Source organism: Psammomys obesus, unplaced genomic scaffold (genome assembly GCF_907164565.1).
Source record: "Psammomys obesus unplaced genomic scaffold, mPsaObe1.curated_primary_1811, whole genome shotgun sequence".
NCBI classification, from domain to species: Eukaryota; Metazoa; Chordata; class Mammalia; order Rodentia; family Muridae; genus Psammomys; species Psammomys obesus.
Genome location: NW_026596085.1, coordinates 11424445 through 11444017, shown reverse-complemented (window position 1 = coordinate 11444017; position 19573 = coordinate 11424445). Strand labels below are relative to the sequence as shown.

General features: G+C 53.8%; 1 protein-coding gene across 1 annotated transcript; it reads left to right on the top strand.

The window, feature by feature from the left end:
- The first annotated feature begins 81 nt into the window (after positions 1 to 81).
- On the top strand, positions 82 to 6973 carry Creld2 (cysteine rich with EGF like domains 2). The gene is made up of 10 exons (XM_055627253.1): positions 82 to 304; positions 396 to 478; positions 924 to 1034; positions 1491 to 1582; positions 2339 to 2515; positions 3493 to 3588; positions 4082 to 4165; positions 4884 to 4979; positions 5447 to 5587; positions 6680 to 6973. Exons 1-10 carry the CDS (start codon positions 173 to 175, stop codon positions 6727 to 6729), a joined length of 1062 nt encoding a protein of 353 aa, XP_055483228.1. The 5' UTR covers positions 82 to 172; the 3' UTR covers positions 6730 to 6973.
- The last annotated feature ends 12600 nt before the right edge of the window (positions 6974 to 19573 follow it).

Below are 19573 nucleotides of genomic sequence, written 5' to 3'. Positions count from 1 at the left end.
CCACATCAGGCAAGGGCGAGTCCCTCCGGCCAATGGTGTCGCGCAGGGTGAGAGATGGGCGGGGCCTCGGCGACGCAGTCAAGTAGCCCAGGGAACGGCTGGCGCGCGGGCCGGTGGGCGGAGGCCGAGACTCCGCTGCTGTTCTCAGCCGGTCGCCGGCAACCCGCCCGCCATGCACCTGCCGCTCGCAGCCGCATTTGGGCTGCTACTGCTGCTGCTGCTGCTGCCGCCGCCCGGGACTGTAGCTTCCCGGAAGCCAACCATGTGCCATAAGTGCCGGACGCTTGTGGACAAGTTCAAGCAGGTGGGCGGGCGGCGAGCCCGGGGCAGCGGGGCCGGGCGGGGGCTGGCGGGGTTCACTGCGGACCACCGAGCCGGTGCCACCTCCTCCACAGGGGATGGCCAACACGGCCAGAAAGAATTTCGGCGGCGGCAACACAGCGTGGGAGGAGAAGTCTCTGTCCAAGTACGAATTCAGGTGGGTGCCCAACTGCGCGGATTGGCGGCCACGGCCACCGGCACACGGAAAGACCCCTTAGATGATGGATACCTTGTCATTGTTCATCTCTGCCTCTGGCCACTCGCTGGCCTGTGGTTTCAACGCTCCCTACAGCCACTTCTGCTCGTACATAGACACACTGAAAGACTTTCACGCGCACATAAACACACACACACAACACACACACACAACACACACAGAGGGAGGCTTTTTGAGAACACAAACTGGAGCTGCCAGCTCTCCTAGAGACTTCTAGCTTCCCTGGCTGATGGAGTAAGCTCTCCTCATCCTATAGTGATGAAGCACCTAACCAGCTTTGGGGGTCTCCTGCATACCCAGGATTAGCCTCCCCTCAATGACTAACCCTGCCCATGGTTGTGGAGGTTTTACCGGTGCTTTGGGGTGCTGATGGGCTGTGTTTCAGTGAGATCCGGCTTCTGGAGATCCTGGAGGGCCTGTGTGACAGCAGCGACTTTGAGTGCAACCAAGTCTTGGAGGAGCAGGAGGAGCAGCTGGAGGCCTGGTGGATGACACTGTGCGTGCCCTGTGCCCTGATCTGTGGCTTTGCAGTCTCTTCCCATGCTGTACCTCCCTGTCCCATTCTACCCCTGCGCTGCAGTTGTCTCTTACTAGAGCACAGCTCACGAAGAGTCAGGAAGCTTGCTCACTCTTGCTTCTCCCACCACATAGCTTTGAGGGCTTGTACAATGCCTCCTACCCCAAGGTACTTGAGCCTGAAGACAGGAAGTGAAGACTCCAGAGATGAGCCTCGTTGCAGTGTTTGTCATGGATCTCCTACTGCCTGATTTATAAATTAAACCTCCCCATCGCTGTGTTTGTGAACACACCCATAGCATATATTCAGGGCTTGAAACTGTCGAAGACTTCAGACATCCCCTCATGGTGTTCTTGTGTGTATTCCACCACTGAGCCTTGCATGCTCTCCAGCCCAGCATTTCATGGGATTTAATGACTGTTTCTAAATCCTCAGGAAGAAGGACTACCCTAACCTATTTGAATGGTTCTGTGTACACACACTGAAAGCTTGCTGTCTTCCGGGCACCTATGGGCCAGACTGTCATGGTACGTTTTCCTTGGGAAATCCCAAATCTCCATCTTTCCTGTTCTTCCTCTCTGACTCCCCTGTGTTTAAAAGCACAGAGGGCACTCATACTACGTCATCTTCCTATGAAGTTGGGGCCCCTGCCTCTCTCCTCAATTGGGTAGCTATCCACCCTTACTCTAGGGCTGTGAACCTGGAATGTAGGCTCCTGCGTCACTGCTCACTTCTCTCCCTTGCTGTGTAGAGCACAGAACTTCTAGTCCTAATGTGTTTTTAGAGCAGGGATCACAGACTGAGGAACTCATCTGTACTTCAGGAGAGACAAGTTGAGAGGAGTTGCAGGTAGTGGGCCTGCTTAGCTGGCCCTGGGGTTTCTATGAGGTGAGCCTGGAGACTGCAGTCAGTCATGTTGCTCGGGCTGGGTCAGGTGGCAGAAGTTTCAGTTTCAGGCATGTCCGGAGGCTGAGCCGCCTCTTGCTTGTCTCTCCCTGCCTGTACACTGAATATAACACCAGATTTCTCTCCCAAGCACATATCACGTTGTCCCTTAGCTGGCTCCCCACAGGCGTTACAGTGTTGATCCTGCAGGTTTCAGGAAGTCAGGGTCTGTCTCTAGCCCTTTCCTTCAGCTTTCAGGCCCATTTCCCCCAGCAGGAATGGTGCCGGGTTTAGTTTATCAAAAATCCCAATGGACATTAGGCTGTGCTTCTCCACATGTGAGAAAGACACGGTCGATCTCTGGGGATTGCTCCTAACAAAGATTTATGTCTTCCAAGCATGCCAAGGTGGGTCCGAAAGACCTTGCAGCGGTAATGGCTACTGCAGTGGAGATGGCAGCAGAGAGGGTGACGGGTCCTGCCAGTGTCATGTAGGCTACAAGGGACCGCTGTGTATTGACTGCATGGACGGCTATTTCAGCGTGCTGAGGAACGAGACCCACAGCATCTGCTCTGGTAAGCAGCAGCACCCGTGGTCTAGCCAGCTCAGTTGACGGTGAGGCCATGGGGAGCAGTCCTCTGCCGAAGCTGCTTGGCTGGGAACAGAGTGGCTCTTGACCCCCTAGCCCCAGTTGTCCAGAGCAGTGCAGGAGGCCTAGCGGTGTGGCCTTCTTGAAGTATTGATAAAGTACCCCAGAAGGAAAGGCTGCTTGCTTCTTGAAGCCTTTCTGGGAGGTTCAGTGCCTATGTGACAGCGTCTGCCTTGCCTATACCAAATGCCTGTTGTTTGTTTGTTTGTTTGTTTGTTTTTGACCTGGCACTTAGTAGTGGGCCATATTCCCTGTGATCACCTGAAATGTACTGATGAAAGGCTTGCTCGAAGCCTATGGCTGTCCCTGAAGGATGGACAGGTCCTTCAGCTTCCTGCCAGGTGTTCTTGGAGTGAGGAGGCAAGATATAGAGGCTGGGACGTGTCTGCAGTCAATCGAACAACTCAGAGGGAACTAGAACTTTCTGGGCCCGCGAGACCCAGCTGCACATAGAAACCAGGACTCTTGGGGACTGCTCCTGAGCACTGGCCCCAATAGCTCCTTTGTTGTCACCTGGCTTGTCAAGGTTACCTGGGCAGGTTCTTCCTGAGACTTAGGTCAGCTCTACCTGTCAAATCAGTCAGGGGAGCACAGGCCTTGCCAGCCTTCTCGGCCCCTGTGGTTGCTGCCTGCACACGACAGCACCCTTGGTTTAGTTCACACACTTGGTGTTTTATGAATCCATGAAGGAAGTAGTCAGCAGTACCTTGTCATTGACTAGAGGCCTGCTGCATATGGTGACGACTTGCCCAGAATTAATGGCTGCTTATTTTCTTGTTTTCATCACTTAAGATTTTCCCGCCAATCTTAAATCCCTATTCCCAAAGGAACCTTTCTGCTGTGTGGGAGATGATAGGATCCTGTTCCCAGAAGGGCCCTCCTAACACAGCCTTTGCTTTCCAGTCTGTGATGAGTCTTGCAAGACATGCTCAGGTCCGACCAACAAAGACTGTATCAAGTGCGAAGTGGGCTGGGCACGTGTGGAGGATACCTGTGTTGGTGAGGACACTGGGTGGGCGGGGAAAGGTTCCATGTAGGAGAGACCCCCAGTGAGGTCTGACTCCCATCTGATGCCTTTTGTCTCTGCCCCCTCGGGGCTGTGAAAGGAAAGCCGGGCCTGCATGTGGGTTTTGAGAAGGACTCAGATCTAGATTAAGCAGATGTCCCTGCCACAGCTGATAGCATCACAGCACCAGGGCACATGGCCCTGCCATGGCCCTGCTATTGCTGTATCTTTACCCCTTTGATGCTGCCAACCCTGTACTGGGGCCATCAGTGGAGCTGGCACTGGCTTGATCTTCTGTAGCCCCAGGTGCCACTGCCTCCCCTCCTCCCTCTGTCAGTCCTAGTTTTGGTTTCACCCCTCAGCAGCTGCTTGGCCTTAGGCAGATTCAGAGCTCAGCCCCCAGCTGGCTTCAGGCCTTGGGGTGGGGGTGGTGAGGGAAGGGATGGGTTGGATTTGTGGCTCTGCTCACAACCTTTTTTGTTCCAGATGTGGATGAGTGTGCAGCAGAGACACCCCCCTGCAGCGATGCCCAGTACTGTGAGAATGTCAACGGCTCGTACACGTGTGAAGGTGACCAGAGTGTTGGGGCCTGTCATCCTCTGGGCTTCCCTCCCTTCAACATGTGTGACTAGAATGGCCTCTGTGTGGTCGGCTTCAGAAACTTGAAAGTAGACATGCTGCAGAAAAACAGCACATCTCGATGCGACAAATGTTTCATCCATCACAGTAATCTTGGACCATGCTGCTGTTTAGCCTCATTCATTTAAATCCCACCAGTCCTTTCTCTTGTAGGGAAAACTTTTCACACTCTTAAACAAGACCTTCCTGGCTGTCCTGGAGCTCCCTATGTAGACCACACTGGCCTCAGACTCTCAGAGATTCCTCTGCCTCCTCATCCTAAGTGCTGGATTAAAGGCGTGCACCACCACACCCAAATTGTCCACACTCTTTTGCTTTCCAAATTTGCCAGTCAAGGATGTATTTTCAGGTCTTACACAAGTCAGAGAGCAGCAGGGATGAGGTTGCCGCCTGGTGTCTACAGTAGTACTGGGCAGTACAAGCAGGCCACAGTGTCCTCTCAGGGAAATGAGACACTAGGCCTGTAAAGCCTGCAGTCTACGCTTGGCTGTTCTTAGTGAGGTCTTGGTTAGGGAAACGAATTGTCACCAGGCTTGAGGTGGCTTTGTTTTAAGTTCCTCAGTGTCACTAGGGCCTGTTCTATGGTGTGCTATTCTTGCCCTGCCTTACTAAAGTGGAAGTAGTCTGATTTCTCCCCCCTTGTCTCTAGAATGTGATTCTACCTGTGTGGGCTGTACAGGAAAAGGCCCAGCCAACTGTAAAGAGTGTATCTCTGGCTACACCAAGCAGAGTGGACAGTGTGAAGGTGAGTGAGCTGTCTTCTAGAGAACATGAACTTTTTAGAAGGAGCACATCACTTGCCCAAGCCCCCCCCCCCCCGTGCGTTGGGACCCACAACCTCTGATCGATACTGCCCATGGAGTCTGTCCCTGCATAGACAATATCATGGTGCCGGTTGGAGCCACGCTTACCTAAGCCCCTTTGTCACCATCAGCTCCCAGGGGACTTGGCTGTCATCTCCACTCTCTTGGGCAGTGTCCAGGGTACTGGGCTTCCCATCCTCACTGCTGAGATATCTCTGCTCTGCCAGTTGAGGCCAGGCCACTGAGACCCAGGAAGCTCTCCTCTGAGCACCTTCTTGATCTTCACATCTATATCTGATGGACATTTATAATCCCAGTGCTTTCATTGATAATTGTGAATGAGCAACTTTCATAATCTGAGGTGAGTGTGCGTGCAATCATTTATTGAAATGCAGTACTTTTATTTCAGATATAGATGAATGCTCACTAGAAGAAAAAGCATGTAAGAGGAAAAATGAAAACTGCTACAATATTCCAGGGAGCTTTGTCTGCGTGTGTCCAGAAGGCTTTGAGGAGACAGAAGATGCTTGTGTACAGACAGCAGAAAGCGGTGAGTGGCGGAAGGCGAGGAGCAATATGGCCTGCCCTGCCTAGGGCTGGAACTAGCCAGACACTTGAAAACTGCCAAGTAAGAAGTTAACACAGAGTTGCTCCGTTGGACAACACAGACGACGGGTGAAATGTTTGCACAGTGCGCACCTAGGGTCACAGAGGAGGAGGAGTATTCAGTAGGAGCCCAGAGATGCCAGTACAGGGGGGATTCAGTTAGTGGCCTCAGGTAGGGTCTGCTGTGGAGAGAGAGAGGAAAAGAAAGTGTGATGCCCTACTGAGGGGGAAGAAGAGCAGAGTGCAACAGCCTCATTGAGGCACCAGCCCCTCCAGGATTCCCAAAAGAAAAATATGGGGTTGTGCAACCCCAGCCCAAGTCAGAGTCTGGCTATCTCTGAGGCTGTGAAGTAGGGTCTGTCAGTCCTTCCAGAATGTTTTTAGTCCTTTCGTGGTCTCAGTGTGTCCAAGCTTCCTGTTTCGTAAAGACTCCACAAGTTATCCTGGATCAAGTCCCACCCCGATGACTAATTACCTGCAAAATAACCTATTTCTAAATCAAGCCACATTTATAGGTGCTAGCCAGAATGTCAGCCTCTGTCCTTGAGAGAGACAGTTTGATCTGACAGAACTACAGGAGTTGTAGAAAGTGAGAACAGGCAGTGGTCAGAGAGGCTGAGGGTGACAGGAGTTTCCCAGAAGCTCATTCTGGGAATGAGGTAAACTCAGGGTAAACTATTGTGCCTCTGCACCTAGGAGTGTTGCAGTCAGTGAGTTACCAAGGATAAGAGGAACTTGGCAGCCAGAGGACAGGATTGCCTGCTGTCAATGCCTGCCCTCCACCACACACTATTATCCTCTGCTCAAGGCTCTGAAGTACCTGCCTAGGCACCATAGTGGGTGCTGAGGCTCACCCTGAGCTGTCCTTAGAAAGCTGCTAGGTCAGGAGGGAGTCAGGGTGCTATCCCTGGGGTGTGAGCCAACCAGTGAGTACTGGGACACCAGCACCTGTACAGCCAGCTGCCATCCATTCCACCCATCCTCAAGGCACTTCAGCCCTGGGTACTCACTCAGTGTCCCGCATGTCTTCTGACAGAAGTTGCAGAGGAAAGCCCCACACAGCCGCCCTTCCATGAAGATTTGTGACAGGCATCTGGGCTCCGAAGCCAGACTCACCCTTTAAGTTATTGAGAGGATATCATCTATAGAAAATGTGGTCCATGGACATCAACCCCATTTCTCCAGGAAGATCCCGGAGGGAGAAGCCGTCTACCCTGAAATAGCTGATATTCACTTGGCCCTTTAAAAAGCTGCATTTCTTGGTGGTTCTTAAGCAGATTTGTATATTTTGATACTGTTCTTTATAATAAAATTGATCATTGAAGGTCACCAGGAACAGCACGTGTTGGTTTGTTTCATTGAGAATGTGGACCCCCCAACACTGTTCAGGTTGCACCTGTCCTGCCCGAGCTGGGAGATGGATGAGACCCCATGTCTTTCCATGGGGACTCAGAATCTACTGACCTTGGAGGGCACCTGGCAAGTTGTCTGAGCATATATATGCCCAGTGTGGTAGAGGACGGGGCTTCGGGGAGGGCTCCTGTCCTGCCCTGACCCGTGGTCTATCTGCCTCAGGCAAGCAAACTGTGTAATGTGTAGCGTTAGGAGCTGCTGGAGATACTTTCTGAAGGCCTGGTTCCTGCTATGTAGTGTCTGGGAGGTGGGGCCCAGTGGGAGGTGGCATGCCTTCCATGGGAGAGGTGTTGGGATCCTGGCTTGCTCTTCCTTTCTTGACAATGAAGGAATCTTGTCTATCGTCTAGCATCTCTGATGCTCCCGAGTCTACCACCGGTTCACCACATGCCAAAGCAATGGGGCCAGGTGAACATGCATTGGAACCCCCAAACTGAGCCAGCATAGCCTTTCCTCTGTTGAAGTTGATTGTTTCAGTAACAGGAAGCATGTAAGGACTCAGCATGTAAGCCTGCAATGGCAGTGTTGACAACAGCATTCACAGAGGAAGGCACCAATTTCAGGTGCTGAGCTGGACAGACTGTCTATCTGGGCATGAAGAAAATTTTAAATTAGGATCTGGGTTGTCTGTGGTCCCTGGAGGAGCCCTGGCCTTGCCAGCATGGTGCCCTTCTGCTGCAGCTCTCTAGGGATTTTAGGACCTCATGGTCCTTGAGGAGGTCCCCCCCGCCCCTGGTCTGGCCTCACCACTCCACTCTTTCCTGCTGTGCTACCCTAAGCTGTGACATGCATGTGTCCCTGCAGTCCTATGCAGACATGTGAAGGGAATGGACACCTGTTAGACCCTTTCCACAACTGTCACTGTGCCAGCTGGGCATCTCCATGGTCAGCTCCTACCTGGACACTAGAATGGAGTCTCTGGCAGGCTGAGGCTTCAGTTTGGCGTCTCTTCCATCCTACCTGCCTGGCTCTGTCTGCTGGATGCTGTTCTGATCCAACTGGGATAGGGAGTTCACGTCAGGACACTGACCTGGTCGACAGGCCGATCGCAGACCTGGATGTGCAGGCCGGTTTCCCTGCTGCTTCGCCAGGGTTTGTTCCACAGCCAGCTCTCAGGTAACTGAAGGCGGACTCCACAGCCAGCCATCCTCTGAAAGCAGAGTGGTCCCTAAGGGCACTGGCCAGTGGGTCACCCGTGCACGCCTCTTTCCATGGATGGTGCTGCAGGCATAGAAGGTCTGGGTGTGAGGGCCTGCAGGTGTTGTGGCCTTGGGTCAGGTATTCCTGCTGCTTGGATGCGCCCTGGAACGGATTTCACCAACTTGATGACTTGGCATCTCTTTTCAGGCTAGGGTGGCTGCTTGCTTTTTCCTCTTTAAATGTTTCTGATGGAGGAAACTAGGGCCATATTGCAATACAGAAGGTCCATTGTTTGATGGAGGAGGGGACTAGACAGGTATCACTTGACAAGAGAGGTGGACAGGCTCTAGTAGGACCTCATCTGGCAGGCAAATAGAACAGGTGGAGTCCCTGACCACAGTGGCCAGAAGTTCACAAGCTGGAGATCAGGAACATGGACCCTGGGGTTTGAATGTAGGTACCCCTGTGCCAGCACTCTGCCTTCTGGGTTGGAGCAGAGAACCTAAGGAACTTATGTACCCAGGTTCCCAGCAGACCATGTCCAATGAGAGTTGCCCTCCTCCTTAATTACAGAAGGATGGATGGCTTGCAGGAACCACTTCAATTCTGCCTAATGCATGGCCGGCAGATGGCGCTATGGACCTGCACTAGCCAGGCCTACCTTCACACTCCAGGGTATAAAGGCCATGTCCCAGCAGGTCCCGTGCTGTGCCTGGGTTGGGCCAGACCTGACTACAGCGACCCTGCCCTACAACTTCAGGCTGAAGTAAGGCAGAAGCCTGGCAAGCCCTTGCCCTACCCTCCCACCAGTGTTTGTGAGAGAGCATCTTCAAAATTGGATGGAAAGGAGAAAAAAATATCTTGGCTTCAGGCTTGACCTGTGGCCTGAAGTCTTGGTGTTCCTTCATCTAATCTGGGTACTTCTGCTCACAGCTGTGTTCCCTCAGAGCACCCACCATGACACCCTCTCCTGTCCAACAGTCTCCGGGGCATTGAGCTGGGGCTTGTGCTGGCTTTCTGGCCCAATCACCTCTTTGCCACATACACACATGGGCACATGGATGTCTGTAGGCTCAAAAGGATCTCACCCTTTCTGGATCCAGCAGGCTCTTTGGGTCTTAGCATACACCCAGGTCTGGAGCCTTGCCGGGCATGACCTTCTCCTGCCTTTAGCACGCATAGCGGAAACTTATGGACTCAGCTAGTAGTTCTTTCTAAGACTGACTTTGTAGAAAAGTATAGCTCAGTGTGGCCTTCTGGGAATGCTGGAGGATAAGCTATTCTTCAAGGCAGTGGTTATCAGTATGCAGCCATTGTGGCCCAGTTGGGTACAATGTCTGGATACTGTGTCCCAGCTGAGTGACAAAAGTGACTGCCTGGAGTGGGTGGGTCCAGAGCTGTTGTCTATACTCTGGGTGCATAGCACTATAGCATGTGCACACGCACGCGCGCGCGCGCGCACACACACACACACACACACACACACCGTCACACACACACCATCACACAATGGCTAGTTCCAGGCATCCACAGCAGAGGAGAAATGCTGACAGGAGCATCTGGCCAGGCAGCCTGAATCCCAGCCAAGATCTCCGGGGAGAGGAGAGCTACACTGCACACATGGGCTGCTGGCTGAGAATAAACCTCCTGCCACCACAGGGTAGCAGCCAGTGTCCCGGATGCACCCCTGGACACTGGAGCAGCCTGGCTGTCCAGCGAGGGCATAGCTTCTGCTTAAACCAGCATAGCCCTTCCTCCATCCGTGTGCTCGTTGTGACAGCCCAGACACTGACAGGGCGGCGAGTGTCACCCAGCTAAGTCATTCTGTCTACCCGACTGTCCAAAACATCTTCTGTGCTAGCTGCATGTCGCTGATTCCTGGAGACGCATGAATAAACATCACCCCCAAAAGGTCAGCCCTGGCAGAAGCCAATACCATCCAAGCGCAGCTTGCCACGCAATGAGTTTATTGGTAGAGTTAATTACAGGGGCATAATTACAGAGGCATAGGTGACTCTCTAAGACAGCTATATCACCCCAAATCCCCCACCTTAGCATGGTGACTGAAGCCTGAAAGCCACAGCGATAGAATCTTCTGGAGCCTCCGTGTTACTTAGACTTTAAGCTCCTATATAGTCTTATATTCCTATATAGTCTAGATAGTCTTTAAATATTCCACTGCAAAACCACATGAAGCCACGGCAGGAGGGAGGGAGTGCCCGGATCTCAGTAAAAAGCTGAAGCCCCTTCCACAACTCACTCCACGAGGAAATGCTAAAAGTCTTCCTCTTGTGAGGGTCTCAGGCAGACAGTCAAGACCCGCTCCAATTTCAAGATGGTGGGAATGACCATGTCATACCCAAGGCTGGCATTTGTCCACAACCCTACTTCCGCGCTAAGTCTCACCGCCTTCATAGTCATGGCTGTGCTTCCATGGTGAGTAATCTCTAGGTTTGTCCTCTGGAGGCTGGGTGGGATTTCATTGTCGGACCCTGTGTCTACACCCGAGGAGTCCTTCCATCTGTCCCACACCAGACCCCTTCTCTCTGGTATGTCCATCTTTCTCCTCTCAGCACCCACCCAGCCAAACAGACCACATGTCTGTGAGTCCATTTCTTTCTCCGTTCAAGCAAATGACCAGAGTCACCACAAAGCACTAATTCTTTCCTTAACCTGCCACACGATTGCTGACAGTCTCTTTGTGTCCACACACCATGGTGACATCCCTGAACCATTATAGTCGGTGACAGACGCTCCTAGCAGGCCGTGGTGTGAGCCCAGGCCCAAGCAAAGGTATGTGGGTTGGTGAGTGCCCATGCATGTGGCAAGCTCTGTACCCTGCCATCCCAGAAGCACCACACCGCCCAGCGGTGATCACTGTCCCTGGGTTTGATGACCTGATAACAGGGCGTGAAAGAATCGGGCTAGCGCTAAGTCTAAAAACATGGTCACAGAATAGTCTGTGGTCAGCTGTTTTATCTCCAACTCAGCAGACACAGTCCCTCACTGGGGGTGAATGGCCTGGCCCTGCAGCCTGACAGTTTCTGTGACAGGTCCACCACAGGCACTCAGCCATGAACCCCGTATTTCCTACCCAGCCTTTCAATCTGGAGTCAGATGGCAGTCTGTGGAAGGCAGCGGAAGCCACTTATGTGTGGCTCACTTGGGGGGGAGGGGGCTCCCTATCCAATACCACCCTTTCATGTCCCTGGCATGGGGCTAAAGATTTCCCAAGTGTAGAACCCCCGACTCACCACTTGATCGCCCACCACACTCCCCAAGTTGTGTGTCATCCAGAGGCGGGCACAGGCAGCAGCTGAGAGACTGCTTTGGAGTCCCCTTACTCCAGCCTGCCGGGCCCACCAGGCCTCGCCACTCTTGGTCACAGCAGAGTTACTGTAGCCTTGGGCAAAAGCACGGACATACAACCATGACATGGATCCTCTGCCAAACAAGGTGGTGAAGCACGCGTGGCCGCAAGGGCCATGCGAGCCCGGAGCCGGAGAGCCCTGCTGGGGCAGAGATGCCACCTCTGGCTCCAATCAGATAGCTCTTGCGACATCTACTTCCCACCACCCCTGCTAGGCGCCTGGGTAGGAGACGCGCTAGAGGGATGAATGGAGCTGCTGTGAAAGCACCACCCTTGTGTCCCTTTGGGTCTTTAAATTGTGTCCCTGACAGCCTTTCTTGGAGTGACCAAGGACAGAATCCATACTGATGCTCTGCTCTGTTCTGGGTCTGGGAAAGTGTTGCCAGGTGTCTAGGGGTGCAGACGCACCATTGGCAGGTGGGATGTGGCTACAGTTCCACACTAGGGTAGCCAGAAGGGCACCTCAGGACATCAGTGTCAGGACAGGGCTGGTTCTTTACGTGCTAAATGCCTCCCTCTCTCTGTACAGTCCCCCAAGTCAATGTCCTCGGCCCTTTAGGCGGGGCTTGTAATAATGTTAGGGACCCAGCTTCCTTGGTGGGGGTGAATCTGGAAACTGAGCAATGGGTCACAACGTTACCAGTGGCTGTCCTGGCCTTCGGTCATGCATCCTTGCTTTCTTCTGCCCTGCAGGCTAAGCTCTCTGGTTGACTGCCCATCTATCCCCAGGAACATGGTGTTCTGTTCACCTTAGCCGGGCCTTTGGCCCCATGCCAACCTGCTTCTCAAACAGCCAGCCGCATTCCAACTACTGACAGCCAAAAGCAAGCCGCCTGCACCATTCACGTCATTGTCACAGCTCTCTGTGACAGCTTCCATCGGCACTCCTCCACGGCTCCTTCTCTTTTCTTGGGGTGGGCTACATAGTATGTTCTCTAGCCCCCTGGGGGAGTGAGATGCCTGCTTCTCTTCTGGTGTCTGCAGCCTTGTAGTCTGTCTCCTTGGCTGTCCTAACATAGAAAAGTATTGTGTCTCCTGTGTTGCTGAGAGCCTCCCAACACTGTATCCACACCATATCCTCAAGAAAGGGCTCCATGACCACTAAGATCCCCTCACCCACTAGGGCAGCTTTTGCCTGGAGCACACAGTAGGTCCTGAGGTTCTGGTGGGGTACAGTCTTTTTGATTTTTTCAAGCGAGCTTGTCCATGGCAAGATATACTATAACTTAATCCTAGCTATGGGCTTAGTGTCGGGGAGGGAGGTGGGCAGGTCCTTAGCATATTTCCCAGCCGGTGTGTGTGTGTGCCATGCATGAAGTATTGAAACTTGTGGAACTAGAGTTACAGGCAGCTGTGAGCCACCATGTAGGTAGTGAGATTGGAACCTGGGTCCTTTGTAAGCACAGTAAGTGATCTTATCCACAGAACCAACTCTCCAACCCCTATAGTGTACATCTCAAGTGTCCCCTCAAGAGGCCTGTGTGTTGAGGGCTTTAGTCCCCAGCTTAGTGCCGTTGGGAGGACCGGAAGACTTTAAGAAGTGGGTCCTACTTGGAACCTTCAGACCACTAGTGAAGAGCTCTTAAAGGGAATTTATTGTACAGCTATCTTGCTGAGTTGCCATTCTGCAACCAGTCCTGTAGCTCGGGCTCCCTCCTCGGCCATGCCCCCACACCCTGTGTCCAAGGCCTTGTCCCCACCATGGCTGCTAAGTCTGCTGTTGTTGCTGCTGCCCCTGCTCCTGAGCCTGGCTCTGCTAGGGCCATCTCTACGTGTCTGTGTGTGGACTGCCACACATCTGCGTTCATGCAGCACACCCTTCTGGACCTTTTGAAAAGAGCCTTCAGCCTGGATGTGCTGAAGGAGAGCCTCCCGCTGCAGCCTGGGACCTGTGTGCCTGCTAGCCAGCCAGCTGATGAAGACCCTGGTGTTGTCCAGTGGTGCTCCCTGTCAACAGACTCCTGTCGGCAAAGAAGATAAAGGGGATCCAGGGTGGCTGGAGAGATAGCTTAGTGGTTAGACTGCTTTCTCCTCCTGCTGAGGACCCAGGTTAGATTCCCAGCGTGCACATGGCAGTTCCCAATGACCTGTAACTCCAGTTCAAAGAGATCTGGCACCAGGCACTCACACGGTGCGCACACAAACATACATACTTGCAGGCAAAATACTCAAACACATAAAATTAAAAAAAAATTAAATTGGGTAAGGGCTGGGCAGTGCTGGCTCATGCCTTTAATCCCAGCACTTGAAAGGCAGGGGCAGGTGGATCTCTGTGAGTTTTGAGGCCAGCCTGATCTACAAAGCAAGTTTGACAGCCAGGGCCACACCAAGAACCTTTCACCTGTCTCAAAAAGACCAATGATGATGATGGGGGCATCTTGTGGGACCCTGCCTCTGGCCCGCTGCCTCCGTTCATTCACATCCTGGCTATGAAATGAGGCACTGGGCACACTTTCCCACTCACACCATGCTGTTCTGCCTCCATCAAAGCCGAGCAGCAGAGACCGAAACTTCCAAAACCGTGACAGAAAGCTGACCTATACGTGGTTTTGGATTCTGCCCAACAAACAGTCCCTTCTTGTCAACTCTCAAACCACCACCATCTGGACACCTGCTGGGCAGAAGCTCAGGCCCTGCAACCCCTATCTGTTTGGTAAGAGCCAGCTCCAAGGGGGCGGTCAGCCGTGAAGCCCTTGCGACAACCCTTTGAGGTGTCCTGAGCTATGGCAAGGGAGCTGTGACGCACATAGGCTCATTACAAGGAAAGCCTGGGGAAGGTGGCTTTCTCCAGAAAGTCTGTTTCTGCCAGGGTTTCCCTTGAGCTCCCAATGGCTGGCATAGCTCCTGCCTCCCCATTTTCTCCAGTGCTGGGCCCCTATTCTCACCAAGCCAGGCCTACTTAATCCTAAACCGAATCCCATGACTAGTGCCTGACCGCTAACAGGCACTTTGTCCTGAACGGCTTGGCCCTTACCAGACAACGCCTACCTGCTCTCAGTAAGGCCAGAAAACCACCCCAGGCAAGCCCTCAAGATGAGCACAAGGCCATCCCTCCCCAGCCTCCAGCAGAAGATGAGCGTCCCTCCTGTGGGTGCCCTCCTAAACAACACAGACAACACAGTGGTGTCCTGGTACAGGGTTGGCCCTAGGAGACCCCTGGGCCTGCCACTCTCTCCTCCCCTTACCTCCCTCTGCCCCCTCCCTGCTCCACGGAACTGTCATCTACTGATCTTGAGGCCATGGAAGCAGACAGACAGGAAGATCTGGGACCGGTGGTCTAGCCCAGTGGGGCAGGGTGGTCATAGTGAGGTCACTTGGGGACACTGGCCTGTGACAATGTTAACCTTTAAAGTTGTTAAATCCCCAGGGAACAGCAGGTAGTTGGCCACACTCCTGATTAGCTCTAGGCGACAGAAATGACCTTCAGGAGGGGGCAGGGTAATGACCAGCTTCAAAATCTCTCTCTCTCCCCCTCTCTCCCTCAGTCCTTCCTTTCCTTCTTCCCTCCTCTACTTTCTCTCCTTCCCTCTCTCTCTCTCTCTCTCTCTCTCTCTCTCTCTCTCTCTCTCCCTCTCCCTCTCTCTCTCTTTCTCTCTCTCTCAAAGAGCTCATTGTGGCTGACTGCTCCAGACGCCAGGCCAGCTCCTTTGGAGACAGGTTCCCAGGCAACATGACTAGACTGGGCCAGGTCGGCTGTCCCAAACCAAAAGCCCTGCTCCCTGCCTCTGTCCAAGGCCCCGCACCCAGCTTCACCCACCATCCCCATCCAGCTCTCTGACAAGGCTCGCCACGCCCCTTGAGATGTGTCTCAGCCTGGCCTTAGTGACCCTCTCCCTCAAGGGACCAATGAACCCGAGAGCGCTCCAGGCCCTTTTGGAGCCCCAGTGATCCAGGTCCGTAGCCCTTAACAGCGGGTTCGGGCCCTGGGAAGGGTGCGGAGCAGAGCAGCTAGGAGAGGAATCCTGGAGGGTTTCCCGTAAAGGGTGACGGGGAGGGGAGGGACGTGCAGGGGATGGGCGGATCTCAGAGTCGCGTGTCCCGCCCCTTGCCCCTCCCCTGCTTCGGCCTAGGCACCGGGAATCCCCGCCCCCAACACAGAAGCAAATAACAGCTCCACACCAGCTCTTTCAGGGCGAAGGCCACGACCTTCCTGGAAAGCAGTTGGCGACAACTGGCCGTGGGCGGGCTCTGGCACCCCTCGCCATACTGTGCACCCACGGTTCCTGCAGGAGATGAACCCCTAGACCGTGCACGCCCTTTCTTGTATGCCTAGGCTCAGGCTGGGGTGTGTGGGTCCGCCGTTTTGAGACACAGTGTGGCGAGCCCTCCATTTGAAATGGGGTCGCTCTGCACTGCTGGGTTCGGGGGTCGCGCCACACCCACTGCGGCTTGCTAGGACCTTGGGACCCAGTCCGTACTTTTACCGGTTGTACTGTTAAGGAGTTTGGACTGCAACCCGGAGGGCACCCGATGAGATTCCCCGGGTCCTTGTGTCCCTGGACAAAGCACTGGGAGCAGGACCACGTGGATAGTGATAGGAATAGAGAGTTTATTATGAGAAAGGCACTTCCGAAAGTGGAAGTGGGCTAAAGTGCTGGGCCGGATCCAAGGCGCAAAGACTTCCTGCCAGGATAGTCCTTCATTCATAGGCCATTAACATCACATCCACCTTTTCCCCGCTTTCCTAGATCCCTGCTTTTCTTTCCTCTTCCTCTATTCTGTTAGCTGTGGCCCAAGTAGGGAAGGGTTACCAGTCTTTCTGCCATTTGCTGCTTCTTCTCCTCTTCCTCCTTCTTTATTTTATTCTTATTTATTTGGTGGAGGTGGGGGTGGGGTGGGTTTGTGGAAGTCAGAGGACCACGTGTTGGGGAGTCGGTTCTCTCTTTCCCTCGTGTAGGTCCTGAGGATTGAACTCAGCTCTTCAGACTTCACCCAACTGCTTTACCTACTTGCCTTACTGGCTTCTTTTATTATTAATCTAAATGTCTTTCTGCACCCCTGTCCTTCAAGTTCCAAAAAGCAATCCAGGGATGGAGCCTGAGGCTAAGCCTAGGGAAGCTACCACCCCCCCCACACACACACACAACCCCGACAGCCCAGGACTGCCACTGTTACAGTTCAGGGCTGCTGACATCCTCTAAGGATCACCTGTTTACTGCCAAGATACCTGCTTGAGCTTCCAGAAGTCCAGCCTGTGGCAGGGAGCCTGCCACACGGGTTGGGGGCAGGGGAGTGACATCTCTGTGACATAGCTTTTCTCTACCTCCCTGGGTCCCCCTGACCCCAGAGCAGCAACCCACGGATGAAGGGTGGAGGAGAAAGGGATGACATTCTAGCCTGCAGCTCTAGGTAAGCCCTGAATCCCTAGCTCAGCTGCTGTCCAAATAACAGTGGCCCTTGTTGGGCTGCTTGAGTGGGGGCTAGTACCAGCCCCGGGTGTCTCCAGCAGAGAAGGCCCCGCCCCCACCGCCTGGTCCGCAGGGGCAGGCACATTTTCCACTCACCCTTGGCCCTAACTATTAATAGTTCACGCTCCCTGCAGGAGCCGCTATAAATAGCCCCCAGCCCCTCACACAGGCCCATTCAGGCGCCTGCTGCTGGATGCATACAATCACCCACACACACTGCACACTGCAGCTCAGAATCGGCCACTGGGCATCTTGCCTGCTCTTGGCTCCTCCAGGGCCAGGCACATGAAGAGGGCACCCCCACCTCATCTGGCTTCCAGAAAGACCAGACTCTCTCCCTGCACCCCTCAGGGTCCACCCACAGCTTGGCTGTGGTGGGGAGGGGGCTGGGTGTTGTCCTCACCTCTATGTTGGAGCCTGGAGCTGGCCTGGAGCCTTTGCCCCTAAGTTTACTCCATCAGGGACTTAGTGGGGTGCTCTCTGACCCCACCCCACTGTGAAGCAGCTGACAGCTGGCCCTGCCTGAAGGAGGCACCTGGACTGCCCCTTCCCAGGGCACTGCCCACCACATGGGCCCAAGCCTGGCTTCCTGCTCTGTAAACTGCTAAATCAGGCCATGAGGGTCAGAGTCCCACCAAGTCCTTAGCAGCAGAGGTTCAACCATCTGGGCTTACCCAAAGCTGGTTCAAGTCTCCACCTGCCCTGTAGAGTACGTACCTCTGAATTCCTGTTCCTTGTCTCCTCCTAAGGCCTTGCCATGGCAGGCAAACTATGAGCCCTTGCCTAGTTCCCTGGTAAAGGGTGGGATTTGGCCTAGGAGACTGCTTGCTAGATATCTCCTCTTGGACTGCTTGGGCCTGGTGGCTGGTGGTGACAGGCATGGGGGGGGGGGGGAAGGTTGGGGGTGCTGGTATTGTGTAGAGAGGAAAAAAGAAAACAACCCTGTTTACGGAAAAGGACCATCAGTTACCTCCGGCCAGTGGCCTTCCTGGGGGGGGACAGAGGTCCTTTGTTGGAAAAACAGGAAGCCAGGATTTCCAGGACCTGCCAGGCCACTCGCAGGCCACTTGCTCCAGCTTCCGCCAATTCTCATAGCTTCTGCCAGTCATCAGCTGCTCTCTTGTCTAACCCCTTTTGGTCCACCCCTCTGCCTGATACTCAGGCCTCCAGCTTTCAGGCAAAGCTGTCTGCCAAAGCTCCCAGCATGGAGACAGGACTCTCCTTTAGTGGGGCAGATACCTCACAGAAGCCCTGCTGTCCACCTTACTCACAGCTCTGAACCTGACAGGCACAGCCAGCCTCTTGATGCCATCATCCATGGGCCTTCAATCCCTGAGGGAAGACTACTGAGAGACCAGACACAAGCCTGAGAAATGTGTGTGTGTGTGTGTATGTGTGTGTGTTCCTGTTCGATCTCATAGCCAATGGTGCCCCTAAGGGCAATCTATGAGCTGCACTAAGGAGTAATACTACAACTTAGGGCAGTCTCACAAAGAAGGACTGGAAAATAGAGTGAAGGGAGAGGTGAGCTATACAGGAGCCAAGAGACGAAAACAGCCAAAAGCCTAAGGAACACACACGCACACACTCACACTCACAGAAGGCCAGATAGGTCCTGTCCTGGTTCAGGCCATGTTTTCCTGTTACTCGTACCAACATTGGGTGAAAGTTCACATGCTGCTTGCTGTTCAGTGGTTAACCCATTGCAGCCCTGAGCAAGCTGGCATTCCCATGTTGGCCTTGTACCAACACCGTACATCAACCCAGGCATGTTCAGCATCTTCACCTCTGCGCATACACAGCATAGACATGTTTGTGCGCACACAGACACATACACACAAACACAGAAGTACAGACAAGTCATTTGTCATCAGTCAGTGGTCCCTCCTCCATCTGCTCCTAACACTAACTACCTGCCAGGGAGGCAAGACATTGCAGGTCTCCCCCTGACTCTAATAGCTGGGCTCTGTAGCCCAGCTGCCCTGCCAGGGTCACCCTACCCAGATAGCTGTGAGGCACCGGATGGTGCCTGGCACTTCAGAAGCTGGGCCAGCAATGCTGTGTGGACCTACTGCCAATGGGATGGCTGGACAACCTGGCCAGGAAGGATCCCTGATGCCCTTCCGCTCACACTGACATCCTTACTCTGTCAGCCACCTCTGCACCCCTCTTGTGTCATGTCTAGTTAGGGTTGGGCTACATCACGGGTGAGGAGGTGGTGTGTGACTCTGGGGTGGGGTGATGTTCATCCAGGCCTGGTTGGATGCCCCCACACTCTCACTTCACACCTCAATTCTGGGCCATTAGGGAGGGAGCCTTCTGGTGGCCAAAGCCACCTGCTACTTCAGGCTAAAGGTCAAGACTAGTGGAGCTGACACGACTGCCTACAAGAAGAGGATGAGTCCAAGGCAAAGGCTGGGGGTGAAGGAGACAGCTTGGACATACTGACCTTGACAGCACGTGGCACAGACCAGCTCAGGCAATGTCACCTTTGTTTGGGGTAGGAGAGCTGGGGGCTGCAGGAAAACTGCTGCTGCCTGGGTCAAGGTTTCTTGTCCAGCTCTGTTCCCCCTGGTCCAGATGCAAGCCTCCATGGTCT

Coding starts and splice junctions, on each gene's coding strand:
- Creld2 (XM_055627253.1), top strand. CDS start 173: ATGCACCTGCCGCTCGCAGCCGCATTTGGGCTGCTACTGCTGCTGCTG. Junction 479..923: donor CTGTCCAAGTACGAATTCAG/GTGGGTGCCCAA, acceptor GCTGTGTTTCAG/TGAGATCCGGCTTCTGGAGA. Junction 5,588..6,679: donor TGTACAGACAGCAGAAAGCG/GTGAGTGGCGGA, acceptor GTCTTCTGACAG/AAGTTGCAGAGGAAAGCCCC.